This window comes from Hippocampus guttulatus, chromosome 16 (assembly GCF_054856545.1).
Source record: "Hippocampus guttulatus isolate MCC_2025c chromosome 16, RoL_Hgut_1.0, whole genome shotgun sequence".
Classification (NCBI taxonomy): Eukaryota; Metazoa; Chordata; class Actinopteri; order Syngnathiformes; family Syngnathidae; genus Hippocampus; species Hippocampus guttulatus.
Window position 1 is genome coordinate 12,677,356 of NC_141276.1, and position 24,215 is coordinate 12,701,570.

At 42.8% G+C, this 24,215-nt stretch overlaps 5 protein-coding genes across 8 annotated transcripts; 4 read left to right on the forward strand and 1 right to left on the reverse strand.

The window, feature by feature from the left end:
- The first annotated feature begins 1,382 nt into the window (after window positions 1–1,382).
- rasd2a (RASD family member 2a) lies at window positions 1,383–3,547 on the forward strand. The gene is made up of 2 exons (XM_086133443.1): window positions 1,383–1,882; window positions 2,816–3,547. Exons 1-2 carry the CDS (start codon window positions 1,435–1,437, stop codon window positions 3,325–3,327), a joined length of 960 nt encoding a protein of 319 aa, XP_085989569.1. The 5' UTR covers window positions 1,383–1,434; the 3' UTR covers window positions 3,328–3,547.
- A 474-nt stretch (window positions 3,548–4,021) lies between these two features.
- rsad1 (radical S-adenosyl methionine domain containing 1) lies at window positions 4,022–10,739 on the reverse strand. Of its 2 annotated transcripts, XM_086133441.1 has the most exons (11): window positions 10,611–10,737; window positions 10,291–10,500; window positions 10,020–10,153; window positions 9,742–9,946; window positions 8,812–9,177; window positions 8,543–8,665; window positions 7,250–7,313; window positions 7,039–7,186; window positions 6,757–6,811; window positions 5,232–5,335; window positions 4,022–5,142 (listed from the first exon to the last, which is right to left on the reverse strand). In XM_086133441.1, exons 2-11 carry the CDS (start codon window positions 10,471–10,473, stop codon window positions 5,040–5,042), a joined length of 1,485 nt encoding a protein of 494 aa, XP_085989567.1. In that variant the 5' UTR covers window positions 10,474–10,500; window positions 10,611–10,737; the 3' UTR covers window positions 4,022–5,039. The 2 variants fall into 2 exon arrangements, with proteins under 2 accessions (XP_085989567.1, XP_085989568.1); XM_086133442.1 differs by lacking the exon at window positions 8,543–8,665 and having other exon boundaries at window positions 10,291–10,739.
- A 1,805-nt stretch (window positions 10,740–12,544) lies between these two features.
- Window positions 12,545–15,045, forward strand: LOC147193230 (GTPase IMAP family member 7). The gene is made up of 2 exons (XM_086132910.1): window positions 12,545–12,563; window positions 13,532–15,045. Exons 1-2 carry the CDS (start codon window positions 12,545–12,547, stop codon window positions 14,554–14,556), a joined length of 1,044 nt encoding a protein of 347 aa, XP_085989036.1. The 3' UTR covers window positions 14,557–15,045.
- Window positions 15,046–15,291: 246 nt separating this feature from the next.
- Window positions 15,292–20,285, forward strand: btr02 (bloodthirsty-related gene family, member 2). Of its 3 annotated transcripts, XM_086132717.1 has the most exons (7): window positions 15,292–15,631; window positions 16,204–16,485; window positions 17,875–17,952; window positions 18,034–18,288; window positions 18,361–18,508; window positions 18,598–18,624; window positions 19,737–20,285. In XM_086132717.1, the coding sequence occupies exons 2-7, from the start codon at window positions 16,216–16,218 to the stop codon at window positions 20,279–20,281; spliced, it is 1,323 nt and encodes a 440-aa protein (XP_085988843.1). In that variant the 5' UTR covers window positions 15,292–15,631; window positions 16,204–16,215; the 3' UTR covers window positions 20,282–20,285. The 3 variants fall into 3 exon arrangements, with proteins under 3 accessions (XP_085988843.1, XP_085988841.1, XP_085988842.1); XM_086132715.1 differs by having other exon boundaries at window positions 15,292–16,485; XM_086132716.1 differs by having other exon boundaries at window positions 15,292–16,485; window positions 18,037–18,288.
- Window positions 20,286–20,308: 23 nt separating this feature from the next.
- On the forward strand, window positions 20,309–23,232 carry cldnk (claudin k). The gene is made up of 2 exons (XM_086132718.1): window positions 20,309–20,873; window positions 22,289–23,232. Exon 2 carries the CDS (start codon window positions 22,416–22,418, stop codon window positions 23,061–23,063), a length of 648 nt encoding a protein of 215 aa, XP_085988844.1. The 5' UTR covers window positions 20,309–20,873; window positions 22,289–22,415; the 3' UTR covers window positions 23,064–23,232.
- Window positions 23,233–24,215: the final 983 nt, after the last annotated feature.

Genomic DNA, 24,215 nt, shown 5'->3' on the forward strand with positions numbered 1-24,215 from the left:
TGTCAAGAAACATACTTATTGCAACGATGGCTTCATGAATAAATAATGGCTCCACTGTGACGCTGGATGGAAAAAAACCCTCACAGAGAGAACTCCTCGCATTCTGTGAATCATAATGCAGTGCGTGACTGCTGCAAGGGAACAAAAAGGGGGTGTCAGGGGTATGAGAGGGCTTCACACCATGACATTAAGGACATTTAGGAAAGTCTGATATCTTAATATTTATATATAACTGGAAATGACATAGATGGGCGAACAAAATTAGCATCAATGTTACAGTAGTTATAAAACGCTTATAGTTGAACACAAACAATAGCAAGACATGCAGACAACATACAACAACAGAAATAGGCATATATTCTTTATCCTCCGTGTAAAACAAGTAGTATTATTGCAGTTTAATTGTGATGGTCTTCTTCGGTGTTATATTTCTTTATGTTTCATACAGTACTGCACTCTGGTGGTAAACCAGTAAACCAGATACTCTCTGCCTATTGAAATGATGCAAGAAATTGTGACACACAAACTTATCTTCGTATTATTTAATGTTTATAGAAAGTATCATTCTAAAGAGTGCTATTTTTATTATTATTTTTTTTTTTGCTGGTGTTTTTACTGGGCTGGAACAGATTAATGGCATTTACATTCATTTCAATGTGGCAAGATGATTTGCTGAGTAATGGGCCTAGTCATGGAATTAATTAAAATTGTAAGTCAACGCTCCACTGTTTTTAAAAATTGACAAAACATTTGGATTTTGTTCCTTTCACGATATTTTGTTTTTAATTTACAATTTCATGGTGGTTAAACGAGTCAAATTGATCCACAAAGATTTTTGGCACAGCAAATAAATCTTTTTATGACAGCCTGGAGCTAATAATTTCAGTTCACATTATTTCCAATGGGAAAATTGGTTTCTCAAAACATCTTGCAAGTCATCGTTTTCTCAGCAGATTGTGTTTGTATTGGATCTCATAAAATAGCAACACACAATAACATAAAAATACCCCAGAACAACATAAAACAACAAACACAAGGCAGAGAAAGAGAGAGAGAGAGAAAACGAAAGGACGTTGCTCAGAAGTCTCATCCTTCCTGTAACCATAACAACAAGGATGCTGGCAATTACCCCAGTTGATTGATCCACAAGTAGCCAGTAAACACTTTTCGGGTAACAGTGACACAATGTGAGGTGCGAAAAAGTCAGGCTGCCTTACATCGAGTGACCTGCCTCAAATCTAATTGGAGGAGGCAGAGGGGCTGTTTCTAAAAAAGGAACATATTCCCTGGATGCAACCGGATGACGCAGGGAACGTACGCTCGGCGTGGGTGTATAAAAAAATCCACGGTGGGCTCTGCTCGGCGCGCACATGGCCAGAGGAGTGAGCCGGGCTCTGAGCTCCTGATATCCATGACGAGTGAACCGATACGAAAATGAACACGACCGAGAGGTTCACCCCCCTTGGCGGGCATCCTCACCCGCCACACCCAGCCCTCAGCCCAGCGGTTCAGCAGAAGCACCCGAAGGTGTCCAACCTATCCAAGACAGGGCTGGGCCTCCTGGAAACAGTCAAGGGACGATGGAGGCAGCAGGACAAGAGAGGCACGCCGGAGGAGGCCTGCGTCTCCGGTGAGGTTGCGCCGCGTGACATCAAGCCCCGGAACTGCCAGAGAATTGTGGTGCTGGGCGCTCCCGGGGTGGGCAAGACCAACTTGGTCAGGCGCTTCCTGGGGGAGGAATTCCAAGAGATGTACGAGGCCACGGCGGAGGACTTTCACAGGAAGCTGTTTCACGTCGGAGACGAGACGTATCAGGTGGACCTCCTGGACGCCACCAGAGAGAGAAACTTCCCGGCAAAACGGAGGCTTTCTATACTGACGGGTATGATCCTGAGTAGTCCTTGAAATCCTTATTTCTTATTACTGTATTTGATCAATACAGACAAGATCAGGCACTGATCTTGTAGACATGATTATGGGGATTTATTATCATACTAGTTGGCGGTATCCTCATTACACTTCTAATGTTTAATTAAAACAAAAGACGAGTGTTATTGTCAGTAGAAGTAGTAGGAAAGATGGGATTCATGATTTCAATTTTCCATTTTTTAAATTACAATTTTACATTTGCACTCCTAATTGTTTTAGATTATCACATACATACGTACATAATTATTTAGTCTTGTGTAACTGCGAGTCAAGTAGATGTCTCCACTAAATGTTGCCTTAACCTACAATAGATATGCACATGCACACTCTCATAAATATTAGGGCTGCAACGAGCTATGATTTGAATAAATGATAACTGTGAGTTATTGTCGATTAATCGATGAATCTGCAACAACAACAACAAAAATTTAATTTGCACCCTAATTCATGATTTCAAACTGACAGTGCACGTGGACGTAATGAATTAAGATTAAATTACTGGTTTGGCCCGTGACTTGCCAGAAAAAAGTCAAAATCGGTTAATCATTGTTTTCCAAACAAAAAATTGATGTTTGAAAATGTTTTATTTTGATTCAACCCAAAAATTAGAAGTCTGCTTTCATGGAGGATGCAGAAATTGGAGAGTGTTTACTGTTGAGAGGCTAACATATGGACAAAGGGCTTACCAAAGGCAAAAATAAGTGTTTTGTTTTTAAATACAGATGTAATTCAAGTTAAGTCACTTTGTTTTGTTTTTTTTTTTAGTTTGACAGTGAATTAAAACCAGAAGTGGCAATATACAGATCAAAGACACTTTTTTGAAAATGTCCTGTCTGTCTACCAAAGCGCTTGTTGTGACCTAAGTCTTTATTTTTCTTGCGTCCAGGTGACATCTTCCTGCTCGTCTTCAGTTTGGACAACAGAGAGTCCTTCAGTGAAGTTCGCGAGCTGCTCAGCGAGATCAAAGTCGCAAAGACAAAGTTGGTCAAGTCCAAACGTCCGTCGAGGTTGCCTGTGGTAGTTTGCGGCAACAAAGTGGACCTGGACGTTCACAGAGTCGTCAGTCGGTCCGACGTCACCGAGGCCTTGACCCGGGACGTGGCTTTCTTTGAGACCTCCGCCAAGCTCGGCACCGCACTGGAGGCCGTGTTCAGGGAACTGGCGGCCATGGGCGGCCTGCCCTACGAGACCACGCCGTCGCGGCATCGGCTCGTCTCCATGATGACCTATCAGTCGCTGTGCCGGCGCGGCCGCGGACGGAGCCGCACGCCAGGGGAGGCCGCGCCCTGCGCCGCCGTGGACACTTTGGCGAGGCGTCCGAGCTTCGGCAGCGACCTGCGGCTTGTGCTTGGATCAAGCGCCAAAGCCAACAAACCCGAGAGGTGTCCGATTCAATGAATTGGGAACCCTCTCCGCAAAAACCAATTGTAGTAGTATGCTGCAATGTTGTATTATGTAAGGAGTTATACTCTGCATAGCACTTGGCTGGACCGGTGCATTCCTATTTTTTGTACATAACATGGTCACGTTAAAAACGGTTCTTTCTCAACAGAAAACGATGCATACTGTATAGCCATGCAAATGACATGAATGTAAATGTTTCTTGAATACACTGAAAATAAAAACGAGGAAGAAAAAAAAACCCTCCTGCTTTTTAACTTTTTTTTTCTTTTATAGAAATAAAATCCCAAATATAAAAAAGTCACGGTGCTATAATAAAACGTGGGACTATAATTATGACGTTGATTCCATATAAAGGTCCAAAGCATGTAAGGAGTCATCTGTTTCCAGGCAGTGATGTAAAACAACTTATCAAGTGCGCGTGTGCTTGTGTGTGTGTGTGCTTTTGGAGATGTGGGATGACTCATATGAAAAGACGTGAAGCATCATCTTGTATTGTCAGATGCCAGATACGGTGCGAGTATGCTCAACGGCGCCTACACATGCAAAGGATGAGTGGCGAGGAGGAGGTGTGACGAGGTGAGTCAGTGCCAATGGGCCACATTAGGAACACAAGCGCAGTGCCATAAATGATAATGCACATAACACGCACACACATAACATGTGTACAACTATACAAATAGACGCTGTATATATTCGTACATTGGGGTTTTAATGGCTTTTCAGATATGATATTCTAAATTAAAATGAATTAACACTTGAAATGTATCAGCCGGTGTGGAATAAATGTATGCATTACACAAGTGTCATTTTTGGATAATATTACTTTTCATGATATTTTTTTGATGAGCACTTGCATGTATAAAGGTAAGGAATCTACAAAAAAAAAACCTGAAATGCCACTTCTATACGCTTTGATGTAGTTTTAACCGTGAAATATATTTAATAATAGAAACAACTTTCAGTGTGATACAGTGCAATTGTCTAATACTGCAAATGACCACAATATAAACATATTGTAAGTAATAACCCAAAAAAGAGGGCTTTTGTATCTTCATGAAGGCAGATTTTTTTTTTTGGTGGAGGGCGGGGGTTGTTGATGACCTCACTGGGAGAGAACAGAAAGCACTCCAGCAGAGAAGCATTGTACGGATATAATGGAAGAAAAATATTGAATGGGTCACTAGAGAGCCAACAACTCATTATTAAAACAGGATGCTGGGAGTGAATGTTCTCATTAAATCTCAATGTTTATGTTACTCATTCATGGTTTGCTGCACTTATCCTTTGAAATTCGAATGTAATTGTTGAAATCGAGACCTATATGTTTTTGTGAGCAGGCTGTCCGCTCAGGCACGTTCATCTATTAAACATGACAAAACGGCAGCCACTTTAATTCACTCTCAAGATTCTTTACACGTGTCTGCAGATTTTCTATGGGGGGGGGGGGGGGGGGGATAATGAGCTCATCAGTATGCAGTCCATGGTGGCTTACGGAACAAACAGTAAACACACACTAAAATGTTGGACATTTACTTTGTTTGTTTAGCCCTTCTGCTAACACAAATGAGAATAATCCATGTTCATTTAATTTCTGCCTAGATGCCAGTAAGTCATGACTGAATTTTGATGCTCAAAACCTCATTGTATTGAGTGTAACGAATGGATTCTTGATGCTACCACCGTGGGTTGGCAAACTGGATCACTGGTCATCTGGGAGCTTTCGGATGGATCTGTCTTTCCAGTTGTAGCAGCAGAGCTGGCAGCATGCTATCCAGTAACGCCAGGCCATTCCAGGAGCAGCGCAGTCCTCTAAAGGGGAGAAGAAAAAAAAAACATCCCCAAACATGTGATGTGATTCTGGCACGGATATGAAACAATTTAATCTGTGGAGTCATCACCCGTCATCGAGGGTCAGATGGCCACAGCGGAGGAATTCTTGGACGTCAGTGGAAGAGTTGAAGATGTCACACAGGGCCAACTGTGGACTGAACAGCTGCCAGTGCTGTTAAATGCCACCGCATTGACAATTACAAACTGTAATTCTGTTTATCAAAGTATTATGTCATGTGGCCTTTACACCACAGATGACTTTGTGGATTTCATCATCTGCTCGCCTAAGTTTGTAGATATGTTCTCGTAAGCCCAGTTGTTGAGAGCCACACCAACATGGGAACCGGAAATGTTCAATGTTAGTCGAATGTTTTTATAGAAAAGAGCTAGGACTATTGCAAATTGTACTGTTTTGAAGAGAAGGCATATGTTATTACAATTACCGTAGCCGAATTATTTAATCGGTTTGACTTCATAAGGAAGCGAGCCTTGTTGAATGCCAGCAGTTAACTCTCACAGCAAATAATTGTGACATTTATGTAGAGTGCAATGTAAAACAATGTGGACTGAGTAGAGTGCCTTGATGAATATTGCTAATATCTATCATTCATAGCATTGAAAAGTAGTATGTTGGAACCATCATAAATTGGGGATCCCCATTATCTATCTGTTATTCATATATCATTTATCTATCTCTTTATTGATATGTCTATGTATCTTTTTGTATTTAGACTTCCACTAGTTTTATTCTGTCAAGCCAGGCAATGTAAACATTTGTGGTAGTCACAGACCAAGTAACATCGGATGGGTCTCATTATTGGGGCCGATATTGAACATTTTAGTGTGTATTGGTATTGGCCTTTTTTTAAAAATCCAACGGCTCCTAGGCAAGCAGTTAAAAACTGCATTATTTTGCGATTCTAAGTTCTCTGCTGGCACCTCACGCTGGTGACCTGCTGGCTAGTAATTGTACTGAGGATGCATTTGTTTTTTGTTTTTGAACTTAAAGACAAAAATTGACAGATAGGTGAACGATTAAAATTTCAATTATATAGATTTTTTAAAAACTTACTTTACTGTGGAAAATTTGAGGGAGCAATTTATTTGTTGACATGCTGCTCTCCTGCACTTTTTGTAAGAATTTTAAACACAACAATGTCTATTTTCCAAGATTGAAAAAACTTTTTACATGTTACAAATCTGAAAAGCTGGTCAGTCAACATGTTCTTAAAGGGATTAAAGCCATCTTAGATGTTGTTTGTATTATTATTATTATTATTTTTTTACGACAATATTTGCAGTTTTACTGTTAAGGGAATATTGGTTTTCAAGTATCAATTATCGGGCTCCTTAACTAGTAATCTGTATCGTTATCTAGCCTGAAAAAAACATATGGACCTAGTAGACAGCCATTTGGAACACAAAAAGAATGGAAAAATGAAACTGACACTTCTAGGATAATAAATATGAAACAATTATGAAAAACAGTAAGCACAACAGTAACTGAGTGTGGCGACGTATTGTTACACCACGATGCAAACCAAGGACCCCTTGTAATTGACTGTGTGGCATATGATGATTTTACCACATTACCTCGTGCGTGATGCCTTCTGTCATTCTCAATCCCATCACCAACACCTCCTCCAATCTGCCAACCAGAGAGAATGGTTCAGAAATAACAGGAACATGACAGTGCCCGTAAATGTGCTGATGACATTCTTTCTCATGGAGAGTGTGACTGCAAGGACAGATGTGCGCGGCGACCGCAAAGTTGTTTGTCCCAGCTGGTGGTGCATGCATATTATTTGTTACAATTCACAATACGTGCCTCACGTGTCACGCAACACATCTCTGGGTGTTCGTGCAGAAGCTTACAGTTCAAGATGTCCCAGCTGAATCCTCCTCCGAGTGGCGTGTCCGCGCTGCTGGACCTCGCGGATCCACACGTCGGGTTCCAGTGTCTGGGTGCGGGCCTCTCGCTGCGTGCCTCCCTCCCCAAGTGGAACGAATCGCCCGTGGGCTCCTGTTATGGACAAGAAATTTTCAGCGCTCCCTTTGAGGGTCAAAGCTTTGAAGAGTAGGTTACCTGGACCAACGCCAATGTATTGTCTTCCCTTCCAGTAGCTCAGGTTGTGATGACTCACTGCACTCTGTCGAAAAAAGTTTACAAAGTGGTCTCAGTATGGATTTCCCCAAATTTAATTTGTGACCTCATCAAGCTCACAATAAATCAATTTTTGCCATTGAAATGACCAAAAACCACTAAATCAACCCCCCCCCTCAAAAAAAAAAATCAAGGTATTATTAATGAACAAAAATAACACCCTATTGTATTAAAACATAAAAGAAAATACAAGAAATCTAACTTTTTTTAGGGTAATTAATATTCATGCTTTCAAGGGCTGTGGCCAAGTGAGAGATGTCAGCAGCCGGAGTTGGACTGGCCAGCATCTGAGTTGTGGCCTATCGCAGCTCCTTGTGTACTTATTTTGGATCTGAGTGTTTTGTTTGTCTCATTCAAAAAAAAAAATAAAAGAGTTGAGAGTACATTTACAACTATGGCTCTCCTTGCCCACATGCGAGGGCATCACAGTACCTTCATTATGGTACTCCATTCTTGTATTCCTTTCACTTGAGCAGTAGCATAAGTGAAGGTTGCTGATGACTGAAATTCTGGCATGCAACAAGTAAAAAAAAAAATAACACCCAAGCGATGGCTCGTAACATGTTTAATTCCTCATTTGGAGCACTCTTTAGTAAACAAGCTTTTGAATTTATCCTGACTTCAAGTGAAACTTGTGATAATTGTAAATAATCTGCTTCAGATGCATCATACACCACATATCAGACAGTGTAGCGTATGAAGTGCTGCGTTCATGAGGGGAAAATGGTTTTATCATCTTTATGGGCGTGCCCCCCCCCCTACACACACACACACTCTGGGCTCTGCTTGCGAGAGACTAGTTGCAAGACTCATGTTGTTGTCATGGTAACAAAACACAGGGTCGTCATTCGCCCAGCTGGATATTGGGCATGATGAGATCTGTGTCACTTGCTTCAGATGGAAATGGCCTCATTTCTCTGAGACAAGAAATGTACGCTATGATACTTGATGCTTGGTGTATTTTGATGAGCGCATGCCACACGTGTTATGAAAGACCTGGGAAATAAGATAAGAAAACCTTTATTTGTCTCACAATGGAGGAATTCCCAATTTACAGCAGCAAAATTATGAAAGGGAGAAGTAGAACAAAACTGTATTTCTATAAAATATACTGTACATATATAAAAGAACAAAGTATATAAATATAAATTAAAAAATGTTTTCAAAAGTGGAAAAACGTCTCATATGTCTCTTAATTTTCCAATTTAAACTCACCAGGCTGCTTTTATGCTCTTTCTGAAAAGACCCAAGATGGTGCCAGTCTGATAGAAAAGTAGAGCTTGCCTGCCACTTTGTGACATCCAGGTGCCAACGATGTTGAACTGAACGGAGGAGCATCTATTCGACGGGCCAAAGCGCTGTTTACTATAAAAATCATGGTTTCGGTTCATCTTGTGACATCTATTGTAATTCTAAACCCGGTGTCAATTACTTGCGGATTTCCACTATTCGCAGCACGGCTCGTTTTTCGACAGACAACTCACATTTCTGGCAAAGTTCGACACTTCATATTGTCGAAATCCATGCTGGTGCAGCATCCGCCTGGCGCTCTCGTACATATCTGCCGTCTCGTGGTCACCGGGCAGCGTCACCTGGGCGCTTTGTAGCTGTTTAAACAGCCGAGTGCCTCGCTCGGGCGTCAGCTGGTACAGGGAGACGTGGTCGTCGCAGGCCCTCAACAGCTCTGACAACTCCGCCTCCCATGATACCGTGCTCTGCCCGGGCCGCCTGAACATGATGTCTACGGACACCTTCCCCGGGCATAATTTGCGAGCATCCTCGACAGTTCGCAGGGCTTCATGAGCGTTGTGGTCTCGGCCCAGCCTTGTTAAATCCTCATCCAGGAGAGACTGGAAAAAGAAGTGTCATGCTCAGATTGTGTCCAATCAATTTTTTGGGGAAAGCGAGTGATTTACAACAACAGTGAGGGAAATGATACATTTTAACTTAGCTGGCCCCCACAAAAAATAATAATTTACAAATGGTGACAGGCAGAACAAATAAGTGCTCTTCCATGATGGCAGAAGAAACAATGGACCTGTGTTTCCACTTGTTTACATTCATAGAACATGTTGGCATTCATAGAACACAAAACAATATATTTGCATTCAACTAAACAGGCCCAGTAAATTTGTGAGTAAATTAAGATGAGCTCATCATTCTTTCAGTGGAGTAAATGTCACCAAGCCTTCCCACGAAAATACATGAGTGATCTTCAATGTATAGTGCAAACTGCCATGAGATGGTGCCAAAGAACTACTTTTCTATTATCCAGGCATTTGGCACCATCTTGTGGCATAAAAGAGCATTTCAGCAAGTTTTTCAAGGACGAACAGAGAAAAACAATCTCTGAATAGGTGGTAAATTGCAAATAGACAGGGCAACACTTGATCAAGTATTGAAGTAAGATTTACTTGGACTCCTATGGAGAAACGGTTCACCCCAGCGTGGCTAAAATCCTTCAATTTTGTCCTCCCCTCCAGAGTGGGATTGACTTCAAGTGAAACTTCAGCCTCGTCTGCCAGACTCGTCCGCCTGGAGATCGCTTCCAAGATGTCCGAGACAGTGGAAGGGTGAGCCAGGCTTGGAGTTCCGCCACCAAAAAACACAGAGGTGACGCTGCAAGGACAAAGCAGGTGAAATGGCAGAAAACAAGTGTTGTGTATCTGTAGAACATATGAAAAGGCATTACCAGGACACCTGACTGAGCTGTAGCAGCGTGCCCACCTCCTGTTGAAGACACTGGCTCACTATGTGGTTGTTGTCATCTTTGGGGATGTACTTATTAAAGTTGCAGTAAGAGCACCGTTTGAGGCAATAGGGCCACTACGGGAAAGAAAGGGAATACAGTATTACTTTATCACAAATGAATTGGTGTGAATGTAGAGATACACTGCAGGTCATTTTTCCCCCCCACTTGTTCAAATCAAATTGCGATCATTTCAAACTACGAAGTGTCTTACATGTACGTAGAGAGACGCTTCCTTAATGAGACTCTCATGTTGTGCAGATTCCGATCCGTCCTCTGTGAATAATTGTCCGCTACGAAGCCCAGAGAGGCAGCGTTGACCTGTTCCTGCTCCCAGCACACCTCCCGCCACTCTCAACGTGTGCCTCATTGTTTGTAGAAGCGCACGATTTGTCATAGTTCACGGTCACTGGTGTGTACAGACCTTCAGAGGAAATCAAAATCGGACAGTGAACAGGAAAAGGTAAAATGCTAATCATGCTGGCAGTTTATGCCTTTGGTAAAACTACTTCACCGCTGTGTTCCATCTCTTACATCATGTTGTGTCCTCTCAAAATCCCACTTAAATGTCACCACTATAAGTAACATATAAATTCATTTTAAAGGGTAATTTTACGACTCAAAGCGAGTTCTGTTCTCTAAAGCTTGTGCGGTGACATGAAATTGCTCGACCGGGAAAACGAACCTTACAAAGAAAAGTTCCGGTTTCAGATGTTTAGAATAATTAGAATCAGAATCATGTTTATTGGCCAAGTATCTAGAACACACAAGGAATTTGTCTCCGGTAGTACACGCTGCACTAGTATCATCATAAACAAGGACATGACAAATAAATATGGAAGGACATTCCTTAATGTAAATGTACCGTTGTGCGGTGGTACTACCCAATGACAACTGTGAGACAACGTGCAAGGTATCAAACAGAGCTAAATTCTCACAAAACTGATTTAAACGTCTTATTTGGGCTAATATCAGCATAAGGTGCCACACAATTAAATACGGTTATAATTAGGATCAATGTTATTTTCCAACGTTATCCAAAGCCCTGGAATTTGCCCCAATTGCAGCTTCTCGTGGTGGGCTTCTGCTGGCACAAACACTATCAGAAACATTGAACGACCTTTACAGCCAAAATTCCAATATTTGTTCCATGAAATGTTATTAATTTATTTTTACCAGTTCATTTTCTTTGTTTTATATTGGCTACATTTCTTCAATTATGTGTTGTTATGTGAATATTATGTGTTGACATGTCAACTAATCTGCCAATGGCCTTCAGGATGAGTCGTGCTGGCTCATGTAATAGTATAGTGATAGGACTATTTCTTTAACCAATTAAATGTCATATTCATCTTTACAGGGCCAGAGCGCTGGCCCTTGGTGACATCATCGTGTTCCCAATTGGTTAGCGAGAACAAAATGTTTTACTGCCAACTTCAACTAGCAAAACACGTCTGTCGTGCTCAACAGACATTAATACATTTAATTAGCAGCATATGTGAGTACTGGTGAGTATGATGTTTTGGTCATTTTTGTCATGAATATTGATTGTAATCTGCTCATTGCACCATTTGTGTTTTTGTATAGTACTGATATTTTTTTTACTTGATAAGTGTTATTCAGCAGTGGATTGCGTCGGATGAGTCCCCATTGAAGGCCCAAGTACTACATTTATGGCCTCCAACTTTCACAGAATTTTGTGTTGCAAAAGGCATCCTAAAAAGGAAGTTCATTTATTTGATCAAAATTCCCAGTTAGGGCGTTGACACATTTTTTTTACTGAATAAATTGGTTGATATTTCACTTACATAATGGGCGGAGATGAGTATCAAATAAAAAAAACATGTATTGACACCAGATTGTGTAATCGCGTCTGTCTCACTGTGACAGCACACAAGGACACCGTTCTATATTTAGAGTATGCATTTGAGCTGCATTGGGAGAAGATCAAATTTAATGAAGTCCTGTATTGATTACGCCGAGCTGTCTGACGAATAGCTATCAAGGATCTGTGTCTGTAATAGCAGTGATGAGGAAATACACAAATTATAATTAGTCTGAGGTCAAATATGAGTTGTGAAAGAACCAGTATGAATTTAATTTTGAATTTAATATTATATAGGCCATTTGGATAATAATTGAGTCAATGATGCAACATGCAATGTGCAGGCATGACTGTCCTCTGCACCCTGAGGACATTTTCCACTTGATATTAAATCCTGCACCAATTATCAAATCAGGCAGACCCACCAAGAGGGAGAGCAAGTGAGCGAGCTGGATAGTGGATTGTGGATAGTGGAGAGAGAGAGAGAGAGAGAGAGAGAGAGAGAGAGAGAGAGAGAGAGAGAGAGAGAGAGAGTTAGAGAGAGAGAGAGAAAGAGAGAGAGAGAGACACACACACACACACACACACAAACATCTGGGGTGTGTTCTCGTGTTTGTCTGCTAGCTAAAGCTTGACAACACAAATGGAGAAGAGGAGGAAAGGTAAGGTTGCGTTAGGTACACAAATTTACTGTGGGGTGCGGAGCCCAAAGGGTTGTGGGTCATCATTATAAAATACTGTCAAGCTAATTTAATGATCATCAGCAGATATGTGTTTGTTGTGGCAATATATATGATTTATTTGAATACGTTTGGATGCCATGGACGAAGCACATTTCTAACTTGAAAATCTTTGCGAAGTTAGACAGACAAAAAATAATGAGAGGAAAGACAGTGTTTGACATTTTTCAGAACTTTTGTACTTACTGAACTACCATATTGGCCCGAATATAAGACGGCCCTGATTATAAGACGAACTCCTCTTTTTCAAGACTCAAGTTTGAAAAAAGATTTTTTGAACACCAAATTAATTTTTATACAGAAAATAATTACACTATTTCTGAAACAAATGATTCTAACAATATATTTGAGAGAAAAAGCATGTTATTTTGCCTCATTCAAATCATATCTGAACATTTAAATATGTAAACTAAAGTGCAATCACATTCGTAAATGAATGGCTTCTGGTTTTTGAAATGTAAATTACCCGGTACATAATCACTTCTCCTCAGCTGCTGGTTAACCTGGCCGATCTTTGACCCACTTTTCTCCAGATTGTCGCTATGTTTTTCCATTTTCTGTTATCTCTTCTATTATTTTCTTTTCTTTTCTTTCTTACAGCAATTTTTTATTTTTCTTCTTGGTGCTACCGCTATTTTTATTTTTATTTTTCGTGACAGGGGTTCACTTTGGTCAAGTTCAGCATTTGCTTCAGTGATATCTAGCGCCATCTAGCATCGTGAATGGGTATAATGTCTAGACCCCGAATAAAAGACGACCCCCACTTTTTCAGTCTTATTTCAATGCAAAAAACACCGTCTTATATTCGGGCCAATATGGTATATAAACACAAGAGTTGAATGGTATTGAATGCACGTAAGCAAGTGTTGAAATCAGCCTCGTCGCCACAGGGTCCTCCTTGGAGCTGAGGCTGATGGTTGTTGGCAGCAGTGGACCGTCTCAGTTCCAGCTGACCAACGCTATCCTGGGAAGGGAGGAGTTCCCTCGGGACACCACGAGCATCTCTGGCAGCCGTAAGATTTTGGGGGAGCTGGCGGGGCGGCGGGTGGCCGTGATCAGCGCCCCCAACCTCTATGACAAAGACATATCTCGCGTCAAGAGGAAGATGGAGCTGAGGAGGTCCAAATGCTTGTCAGTGCCCGGTCCCCACGCTTTTCTGGTGGCCTTCGACATGGAGAAAATTTCACCGAATGACATCAGGACCCCACAGCTCATGATGAGACGTTTTGGAAGACGTTGTTTAAGACATTGCATCGTCCTGCTCGCCTACGACGGCAGCCCGGACAGCGCGGCCTTGGAAGGTGTCGTGCAGAACACCGACTGGCCCTTGAGGCATCTGATTGAGGACTTTGGTGGCCGCTTTTACATTTTCAGCAAGGACTGGCGGGACCGCAGCCGCGAGCAGGAGCTTCTGCAGAAAATCGAGTGGATGGTGGCCTCCCTGGGCGGCGCCTGCTTCTCCAGCGGAACCTTCCAGAAGGCCGAGCGCAGTGTTAAGAAGGAGGAAAAAAGACTCATGAAGAAGATGGCAGCCGATAACGAGAAAGCGTGGAGTGAGCTGGAGAAGAAGTACCTGTCAGATGAGTTGTACCGGCGCAAAGACGCCCACACAGCTAGCATCAGCGCGGAGATAAGGGCCAAGGCCGAAGTGGACAATGGCTGGCTCAGGACGTCCCTGGTGAGAGGGGTGGGCTCAGGCGTGGTCGTAGGGGCCGTGATGGGGGCACTGGTGGGGTCTATAGAGGGACCAGGAGGAATGGTGCTGTACGGCATCATCGGTGGAGCGTTGGGCGCGTCGGCAGGGGGTGCTGCTCAGGTGGCCACAAAGCACATGGAGGACAGAGTAGCACCACCCGCCAGACTCAACTTCAATTCCATCTTCATCAATCGCTTCTTTGCAACGCCTCGGCCCTGACAGCAGCACCCAACATTAGCACAATACCTTTACAGTACCTTTATTTTTACCTTAACAAAAATAACAATTCTCAGTTTTAATTTCAAAGTCCCAGTAAAGTTAAAATTGTGGAAATTGGACTCATCACAGAGAAGAGTGTTGTTAAGGCCCTGTCTAATTTGTACAATTCAAACAATAGAAGTATTTCAAATGATCTTTCAAGTCATCACAAATCAGCTTTTGTTTCCATTGCAGCAACTGAATGAAATGAAACCCCACTATGCTCAACTGTCAATTAAATAACACTTCTCTGACCTGGAAAACATGATGCTACTTCCTCTCGCATCTTTCTTATGCCTACACGTAACTACAGATTTTAAGTCATGTAAATATATCCACTTAAGGCTTAACTGAAGCAGCTGGGCGATATCCCACGGGTCACCGTGGGCCTTTGACACGGCGCAGCAACAAGGCGCTCTAATGCTGACACGCCAGCACAAAGCCCTGCAAGAAATCATCCCATTTTACTCACTTGGTGTGAACCTTATTAATAATAATAATTAAATAATTATTAATTAAAATAATATTTTTTTTTATCCATGTTTGCCAGGGACGTATCATGACAGGCAGAACAACGAACTGCTTTTATACAACATCATTTTAGCTTGATGTTTAACTAACAAGCTAACAATAACTAACAATGAATGTTAAGTCTTACATTCATTCTTGTCATTGTAAAGGCAATGTTTTTGAGACAGCGTCGGCACGAGATTTTGTGGCTCCACCTAATGAACTGTTCAGCATGTGTAGATCAAAACAATTAGAGCTGTCTAACTCCATTTCCTAGGTTTGAGAATACGTCACACAACCCTTTTTCGACGCCTGTAGTGAACCTCATACCATTTTATAGCCCAGCCTCCAGTAGTGTTTGCCTAAAAAGGAGCTCAGATAACATTCCGGGTGGAGTTTGTTCTAGTCGAGAATGTTTGACTACCCAACACACCTTCGTGCAGCATAAAACGTTCAAAGTGTTCTTCCTTGTTTACCTTTGAGCCTGTGGAGAGACGAAACAAGAGTAGACTTCTGGGCAGGACAGGTGAGGTTGCGCTTTACTACACCTTTTTAACATCATTAATATCATTTTTAACTCCTTCATTTGGAATCAAACACTACCTACTATATGGCACGTGAGGCATTGAAATATTCCATGAACACAAAAAAAAAGAATTCTATATGTGAGACGGGTGGGAGTCAAACCTGAATGGACAACGGAGGACAACTGTACCTGAAACAAAAATAATTTGATTTCCATAGTTGCAATTTTGTGTTGCATTTTAGCTCCTCGGCGATGTAGTACAGTAGTCACCCATGTGTGGCCTGTACCTGTTTGTCCACATGCTTTTCATATTCTAAATAACTGCAGTCATTCTTTGTAAGATTGCACTTTAGCGGGAAGGAGCTCAATCTGAACAGTGGTGGTAAGGACTACAATATATTTCATCGGGCGTCTTCCAAAAGGCCGGGAACCATAAGTGGACGCGTCTCAGATAAATTTCAAGGGGGTATAGATATTTGGAGGTGACAGATGGTCCCAGCTCAGCCGCCACCCTAATAAGAATAGACAGTATGACTGGAATTCTGTCCTGCCTCATCCTTTCCTCGCTGCAGTTTTCAGCCCCAATGGCGTCAACCGTCAGCCTCCTCCCCGAGAAGTCCCTGCTGTGCTCTCTGTGTGAGGACATCTTCAGCAGTCCAGTCACCACCCCGTGCGGACACAGCTTCTGCCTGTCCTGCCTTTGCGACTACTGGATGCGACACCAGTCCAGATACTGCCCGTGCTGCCGGCGACTCTTCGCCAACAGGCCCGACCTCAGCGTCAACCATATCCTTGCCGAAATCTCGGACAATTACAAGAAGACCAGACCACAAAAGACACCAGATGAAGAAACGGTGCGTTATTCTCTTCCATCCTGTTATATGCGGCACATTAGAGTGAGAGGTGGAGTCCAACCTGGACCGGTTGCCAACCAATAAATAGGCACATTTACTGTAGACAAAACAACAAGAACGACAACAACAACAAAAACATACCAATCATACCTTCAACGAACCTAATATGAATGTTTTGGGGATGTGGGAAGAAGGCGGAGTACACAGATACACTGAATGTACAGTTGACACATAAAAATCAAAGATATACAGTAAAACAACTGAAACATAAAACACTACAATAGGTGCTCATGCCGAGTTGAAAGCCAAAGCATCTGTTCTTCCCACTCCAGAATCCTACAGAATCTAAAATTGGTCATTCTTGGTCATCATCTAGACAACGAACGCACAAATGGGCAGACAAACATAAATGCATCATTATTATTAGGATTATGATTAATAATACTATAATTTTGACATTTAAGTGTTTTCCCCTCCCCAGACTCCCAAATGGTACAATCCAGACATTTTGTGTCATGTTCCAGGCCGTGGCCAGCTGGCAGAAAGAAAGACGAACGAACACAAGAGTGACACTCTATTAATTTTTTCCTCTTATGTTAGTGGAGTTGTTTTGCTTCCTTGCCTTTTACGCTATTGCACAGGTGTCCAACTCAAGGGCCGAGGGCCAGATTTGGCATTCTGCATCATTTTATGCGGCCCGCGAAAGCAGCTCAAATATGTCAACGCCCATGGTCCTTTCTATTTCTAAATTCTCATTTGTAATAAATAAGAGATATATTCTAAACATGTTCTTGTTGCTCCTCTTGCTCTTACCCCTCATGATAGTAACTTAAACAATACAGTGATCCCTCGCTACTTCTCTGTTCGTTTATCGCGGGTTCAGTGCATCGCGGATTTTTTCAAACATATTAAAAAAAATAATATATATATATTTTTTTTACATATACATGGAGTACAGTACTGGATGTCTTGCTCTATGTGACTCGCTGTTGTTTTGCAGCTTCTCGCGGACCGTTTGCGGACTTTAAAAAAAAAAAAGTTTTTTTTTTACCTGTTTATGTTAATTGGACGCTACTTCGTGGATTTTCGTTTATCGCGGGTAGTTTTGGTCCCCATTAACCGCGATAAACGAGGGATTACTGTAGTTGTATCAACACTTATTCTTGACTTCTAGATATGGTTTCAGTCATAACGGCCCTCCTGGGAAACAGTAACTAAAATGTGGCCTGTGCCAAAAATTAGTTTGACACCCCTACGCTATTGGGTCAATGTTGAAACACCCCAATCATAGAACCACCATTAGCACAGTCACATTGTAGCGCAGTAATATCTGAGGGAATTGCAGGTTGTAGTTTAAAGCATCTTTTGGGTGTTTGTGTCATGCTTTAGGTTATCAATGTTGAGCAAATGATTCAAGAGAGGCTGCAGAAGGTAGACAGGTTGAAGACTTCTCTTGAGCTCCAAAAGGTAAGGTTGAAACTCAATCCACAATCAGTCCTACGTGACATCTCTTACTAAATGCTGAATGGTGGTTTTGTGTCAACCAAGCAGAGCTCTTACCTAAGAGAAGTGCGCGAGAGCCAAAAAGTCTTCTCAGCCCTTGTCCACGCCATGGAGAAGAGCCACAAAGCAGTGGTGGCGGCCATCGAAGAGCGCCAAAAGGAGGAACAGAAGAAAGTCCAGAACCTGGTGCAGGAGTTGGAGCAGGAGATCCGGGAACTGACAAAGGAGTCTGCCGTATCCGATTCTCTGGTTCCTGAAAAAACTAGTGATCAGCAGGATGAATTAAAAGAAGATTCCACGGTAAGTACCTTCTTCTTCCTACCATCACAGATGACAGAACAGTGACGTTGACCACCTGTGTGTTTCTTCCAGAATATTGTACCTCCTGGACAAGCGATCCAGTTCAAGGATTGGTCCATGGTTACCATAGAAACTGACCCATGTGTCGGGGTCACCAGGAGAGCACTGTCGGAAATGATGGCGAAGATAAAGATGGAAGTAAACAGGCTATCCAAATCCGGTCAGTTCGTAGTTGGTCTTATTTGAGCATCTTATGATGCACTACACAAATACACTGATGTACTGTATGTATTTCTTTTTAATTGGCAGAACTTAAGAGAATTCAGAGATACATTGGTGAGTCTTTTTCTGCACATACAGTCGATTCGAATTTGTGTTAAATTATCAGAATAGAATACAGCAGGAGATTAAAAGTCTGCGTGTTATGATATAGAAACACATTTTCCCATAGGAAACAACGGAAGTAACCAATAGACGAGAGTAAGTCGAGACTTATCAGGCATATAAAAAGTGTACAAGTCTCAGCAGTGCTCAGTCCAAAGCAGCGTCCACAAATAATGATTTTTTTTTACATTTCAAGTGATTTTTTTTTTAATGGTAAAAGGAAATTCGATCAGAAATTCAAAGTCAAACTCAGCTGGCAGAGATTTATTTCCATATCAGTAGAACCTCGAACGAGGGTCACATCGCTGATCACATTCCAAACCTACCTGCACAAAGGTGAAAAGCATTGATATAAAGAAACCGTATGACTGACAGGGACTACGCCAAAAGTCAAAACAAAAATATAAAGAAGAAAAAAAAATCAAACGTTTACCACTTCCTTGTGCTTTAAATACATTTAGATGCAGTAAAGGACAATTGCAGGCATAAAATGTAAGGAAACCACTGCATGTATTGTAGTGCACAGGAAAGGGCCCTGCAATAAATAATGAAAAGCAGTTTGCAGTTGCCTATCGATGCCGCAAGATGATAACGAAACACATTTTTATATCAGATGGGGCTTCGCCTAAGGATAGGAAAACAGTGCTGAGGCCATTTTTTTCAGTAAATAGTCCTGGAAAGAAAAGAAATCTATCAACAGGCATTTTTGCAAATTCCTAATCACAAATATGCATGTGTCTCAAAGAGGCAGGTCCTGTTAGGCTGACATGTGACTTTGGCCAGTCTTTGTGTGATTGTCAGGACGTGAGCTGCGGCAGACAGCAGCACATTTTGGAGTAAAACCAAACATTTGCGGAATAACGTGTCTGTAAAATCTCTATTTATTATTTCCAAGCAAGCAAACCTTTGGAGGTTTCACTGTAGGCTACTTTATTGATTTTTTTTGTTATCATTCTAAAATTCAGTGTTGGAAATTTGATGGTAAAAACAATCTGTTAGAAATTGAAATTCAGATGGCCCAAATATACTTCATGCTCAAGAACTTTGACCTCCCTTCGTTACAGTGGATGTCAATCTAAGCGCCAAGACGGCCCACCCCACCCTTTCAGTCTCCGATGACAGAAAACAGGTGAGGCAGAGCGACAAGCGCCACGAGGTGCCGGACCACCCCAAACGCTTCGACCGCGTGGCCAACGTCCTCGCCAAGGAGAGCTTCAGTTGCGGGAGATCCTACTGGGAGGTAGAGGTCGGCGACAAGACGGAATGGAGCTTGGGCGCGGTCCGAGAGTCCATCAACAGGAAGGGACGCTTCACCGTCTGCCCTGCCAACGGTTTCTGGACTCTGAGTCTGAAAATGGGCGGGCAGTACGTCGCCAACACATCTCCGGCGAGTGCAGTAGCGTTGGAGCAGAGGCCCAGAAAGGTGGCCGTCTATGTGGATTACGCCGAAGGCCGCGTGTCCTTTTACTGCGCCGAGACGGGCATCCACATCCATACCTTCACCGACACGTTCACAGACAGCCTGCACCCGTTCTTCTGTCCCGGTCGGCTGCATGGTGGCAAAAATGCTGAGCCGCTCATCATTAGCTCCAGTTTTTGCAGCATCTGATCACAGTGGACAGAAGGTCGTGATCCTTTCATAGTTCTGTAGTGTGGACACACTTCTACCGAACATGTCAAGGTTATTTTCTACACTTATCGTTCTTGAGACAAAGGAGTCCTTTTTGTCCTGTTTAAGGGGACTGTCAAGGGATGTTGAAAATATTACACCCAGGCAGGAAGCACAGAAGATGCCCGAAGAGGAGGCTGGTGGATGGGATGAGGTAAGAGCTCAAGCAGAAGCGTTCAACACTTGAAAACATCAATGAAGCCAGAAGATGAGCAGACACGAGACCGCAGCAGTACTGGGACAGCGGGCGAGGGAGGTGGAGTTGTCCGCAGTCAAACAGCGGCTTATTGTGCTCTTACACCAGGCACCGGGAGACACATTCATGCATTCACACAAACACACACACACGGACTTCCATGCCTGTGCCTGCTGCCACACCACTTAGGCAGCATCTCGTCCCCACTTAACGCTGATCGAGGCTCAGACGCCAGCTGCCTGTTGGTGGAACCATTAAACTCCACCCATCGCACCTCGAGGGCGTCGGACCACCTGATCTGCTGAGCCACTGAGGACAGGGAGAGTCCAATTTAAGGTAAATACATTGAGTTTTTGTTGTTTTGTATTGTTTTTTGTTTTTTTTTCAAATCATTCCAAAAATGGGTTTTGAGTGACATAAATGCAGCTGTCTTTCTGCATAGCTTGGGTGCCCTCCGAGGGCTTCATTGTGTGCACTTGTCAATATGATCTTCACATTTTTGTTAGACATTCAAAAACCAGGCCTCATGTAGGTTGAGATATGATCATCAGTTAAGTAAAAACAGCATCAGCTTTATTTTATAGGTCGCAAAGGAAATTGTTCTGATTCCGCTTTTTCAACCAGACTTTTTACACCCGAAATATAAAAAGCCAAATGGAACGGCATCAATAGCAGTCAAGAGCCTTCTCCTGATCTGGATCCAATTGAATAGACAGATCTTCTGCATAACCCTGAATGGTCTTCTTAGAATCTAGGCATTATTCACCCAAAAGAAATGGGACTCTTACCATCAATATCTATTCACATCCACAGCTAACGTTTTGAGATTGGTTCTTTTCCCCGCAAGCAATGAATCAATATTCAAAGGCTTTATATTAGCATCGTTAGACCGTTTGATTCCCAGGAATGGTCGAATGTGGATACTGACTGACGTAGTTCTTACTCTGGCCCACTCCAAAACAGCTCCATGAAAGCTCGCTTGTGTTCGCCAAGCAGCTCGGTGCTTTTTCCAAGGTTAGCCGCTTAGCTCGACTCCCACAGACAACCCCCTGTCAAAGGAGGCCTTTCTCTGTTTCTTCTCTGTTGTCATTCTTTCTCTCTTTCTCGCCACCAAACACGGACCGGCTCCAAATAGTTATGATAACCATATGCTCGCGTAGTCTTTGCGTTGAATGTCCATCCATCCATCTATTCATTTTCTGTAGTGCTTTTCCTCATGAAGGTCACAGATGAGCTGGAGCCTGCTGTGGATATAAAATGTTTACTTGGCCTGGTTCAAATGCCGTTTTTTTTTTTTTTTTTTTTACATAAAAATACCACCAAGATAAATCATATAAAACTGATTTTAAATGGGGATCAGCACATAATAGTTAACCCCTGATAAAATTCAAATGTTCGAGTAGGCTTTTCCTGCCAGTTACTTGGATTCTTGCAAAAGCCTGAAGGTTTTTTTGCTAACACTGACTGTTATTTGCTATTTGGAGCTGTTCATAATTCCCTCCATGAAGTCGCCTCCACGTTGCTGCCACCTGCATGCTTCACTTTTAGCTGATGCTCTTTTGGTGAAACATAGCTTTTGAATTATGGCCAACAGTTTCTCGCTTGGTTTCGTCAAAGAATAACAAGATGGTCTGAAGACATGTAAGAAAACAAAATGTGGTCCCAAATTCAAATAAAATTCTATGCTCTGTACTGTCTTCCAGAGTAGAATGTGATAAAACATTTGTTTTTGGTCATTTTCTGGTTTTTAGATCACCCGTCCTGGTTTAAGCCAAGTGACATCATCACCCACAGACAAAGGAATAAGCAGAGGAACACAATTGAAGGATTCCGCTCAACAAGCAGGGACTTATTTCAAAACCACCGCATTCAAATAACATGGCGACGACGGGCATGCAGCTGGTAGGCCTCATCATGTCCATCCTGGGCTGGGTGGCTGGAGCGGTCGTGATCCTGGTGCCGCTGTGGCGAGTCACTGCCTTCATCGGCAACAACTTGGTGACCGCTCAAATCATCTGGGAAGGCCTATGGATGAATTGCATCGTGCAGAGTACGGGTCAGATCCAGTGTAAGGTCTACGACAGCATGCTGGCGCTGCCCAGCGACATGCAGGCTGCCCGTGGCCTCACGGTGCTCTCGGTCATGCTGTGCGCCGTGGCCCTGGCTCTCGGGGTGCTCGGCGTTAAGTGCACCAAGTGCGTGGGGGTCAACAGCCTCAAGGCGCGCATCGCCCGTATCTCGGGGGTGCTCTTTGCTGTCGCCGGCTTCCTCTTCCTGGTTCCCGTCTGTTGGACCGCCCACTCCATCATCAGGGATTTCTACGACCCACACGTGGCCGCCCCACACAAGCGCGAACTGGGCCCGGGGCTCTACATCGGCTGGGGTGCGGCGGCGTTGCTCCTGGTCGGTGGGTCTCTGCTGTACGCCGGCTCGAGTCCGCCCGGCATGCCCGGTTCGCCCACCTTCAGTAGTGGAGAAAGCAGCCCCCGTCGGGCACCGGCCTCACAGGTTAAAGGCTACGTCTAACATGGCCAACTTCAAGGTTTCCTCCCAACTGATGAAAAGCCTGTTTCACCCTCCTCTTGATATTTAATATTTTCCAGCAGGCTTAGAGAAAATTGAACTCCACTTCTGATCAAATAACCTTTTCTTCTATGTATGTCATCGGAAAATACAATAAAACAGTTGGCCTTTACTTGTGTAAATTGTTTTTCTTTTCCCGTTTTTTATTAACATTGACACTAATATCGAAAAGGTTTGGGCCACTTAAAAATGCCCTCGTTCCTTAATAAAAATCAGTTTTTTCTAATGAAGATTCTTTCATCAATCCATTTTCTATACAATTTTTCCATTCACACATTGCAAAGGACACTTTAAATCTTCTGTGAACCTGAGATGCATTTTTGGGCAATGTGGGAAGAAGCTGGAGTAGCCAGAGAAAAAACCCAGTAGCATAATAACAGAAATCAAAGGCACGATCATGCAGCACTACAACTGTCAACCCAATTAATATTAAAGTTAATTGGACATTTTCATCCATCCATTATCTGAACCGCTTTATCCTCACGAAGCTCGTGGGCATTCTGGAGCCTATCCCAGCCGTCTGCTGGCAGATAACGGGGCACACCCTGAACTGGTTGGCAACCAATTGCAGGGCCCGCATAGATAAACAAACATTTGCGCTCTCAATCACACCCTAGGGACAATTTACAGTGACCAATCAACCTACGATGCATGTTTTTGGAATGTGGGAGGAAACCAAAAAAATATTATTTTCTTTGAAGAAAAATAAAGACATTTTGGGGTTGAATTGTAGTATATCAGCACCGGTGACTGTGTGACCTGAAATCATCTGGGTGACCCCCAACTTTTGAACATACATCTGTCTTGTTCATTTCACATAAGCAGCTCAATGGCTTTAGCCCTGGCACAGTGGAACAATAGAACAATGAGTCTATGCTTGCAGTGTCATCTCTGCCATCCTCCACCCAATACAGAAAGAACCAAAATATCCCATCTTATTTACACAATAATATATTTTGCATTTCAAACCAAAACGCTCATTTTGTATTTCCATAACAGGAGCTGGATTAATTAATACAAGACAAGTTGGTGATGCACTACGATAACAATGAGCGCTAGTGATTCGGGTGCCAGGTAGTGACTCGTGCATGACCG

Bases quoted from the DNA above. Each gene is read 5' to 3' on its own strand.
- rasd2a (XM_086133443.1), top strand. From the start codon at position 1,435: ATGAACACGACCGAGAGGTTCACCCCCCTTGGCGGGCATCCTCACCCG. The intron at 1,883-2,815 runs GTATGATCCTGA...TCTTGCGTCCAG, and splicing joins GAGGCTTTCTATACTGACGG to GTGACATCTTCCTGCTCGTC.
- rsad1 (XM_086133441.1), bottom strand. From the start codon at position 10,473: ATGACAAATCGTGCGCTTCTACAAACAATGAGGCACACGTTGAGAGTG. The intron at 9,947-10,019 runs GTAATGCCTTTT...TTGTCCTTGCAG, and splicing joins CAGCTCAGTCAGGTGTCCTG to CGTCACCTCTGTGTTTTTTG. The intron at 8,666-8,811 runs GTGAGTTGTCTG...CCCGTCGAATAG, and splicing joins TGTCGAACTTTGCCAGAAAT to ATGCTCCTCCGTTCAGTTCA.
- btr02 (XM_086132715.1), top strand. From the start codon at position 16,162: ATGACTGGAATTCTGTCCTGCCTCATCCTTTCCTCGCTGCAGTTTTCA. The intron at 18,509-18,597 runs GTCAGTTCGTAG...TTTAATTGGCAG, and splicing joins AAACAGGCTATCCAAATCCG to AACTTAAGAGAATTCAGAGA. The intron at 18,625-19,736 runs GTGAGTCTTTTT...CCTTCGTTACAG, and splicing joins GAGAATTCAGAGATACATTG to TGGATGTCAATCTAAGCGCC.
- cldnk (XM_086132718.1), top strand. From the start codon at position 22,416: ATGGCGACGACGGGCATGCAGCTGGTAGGCCTCATCATGTCCATCCTG.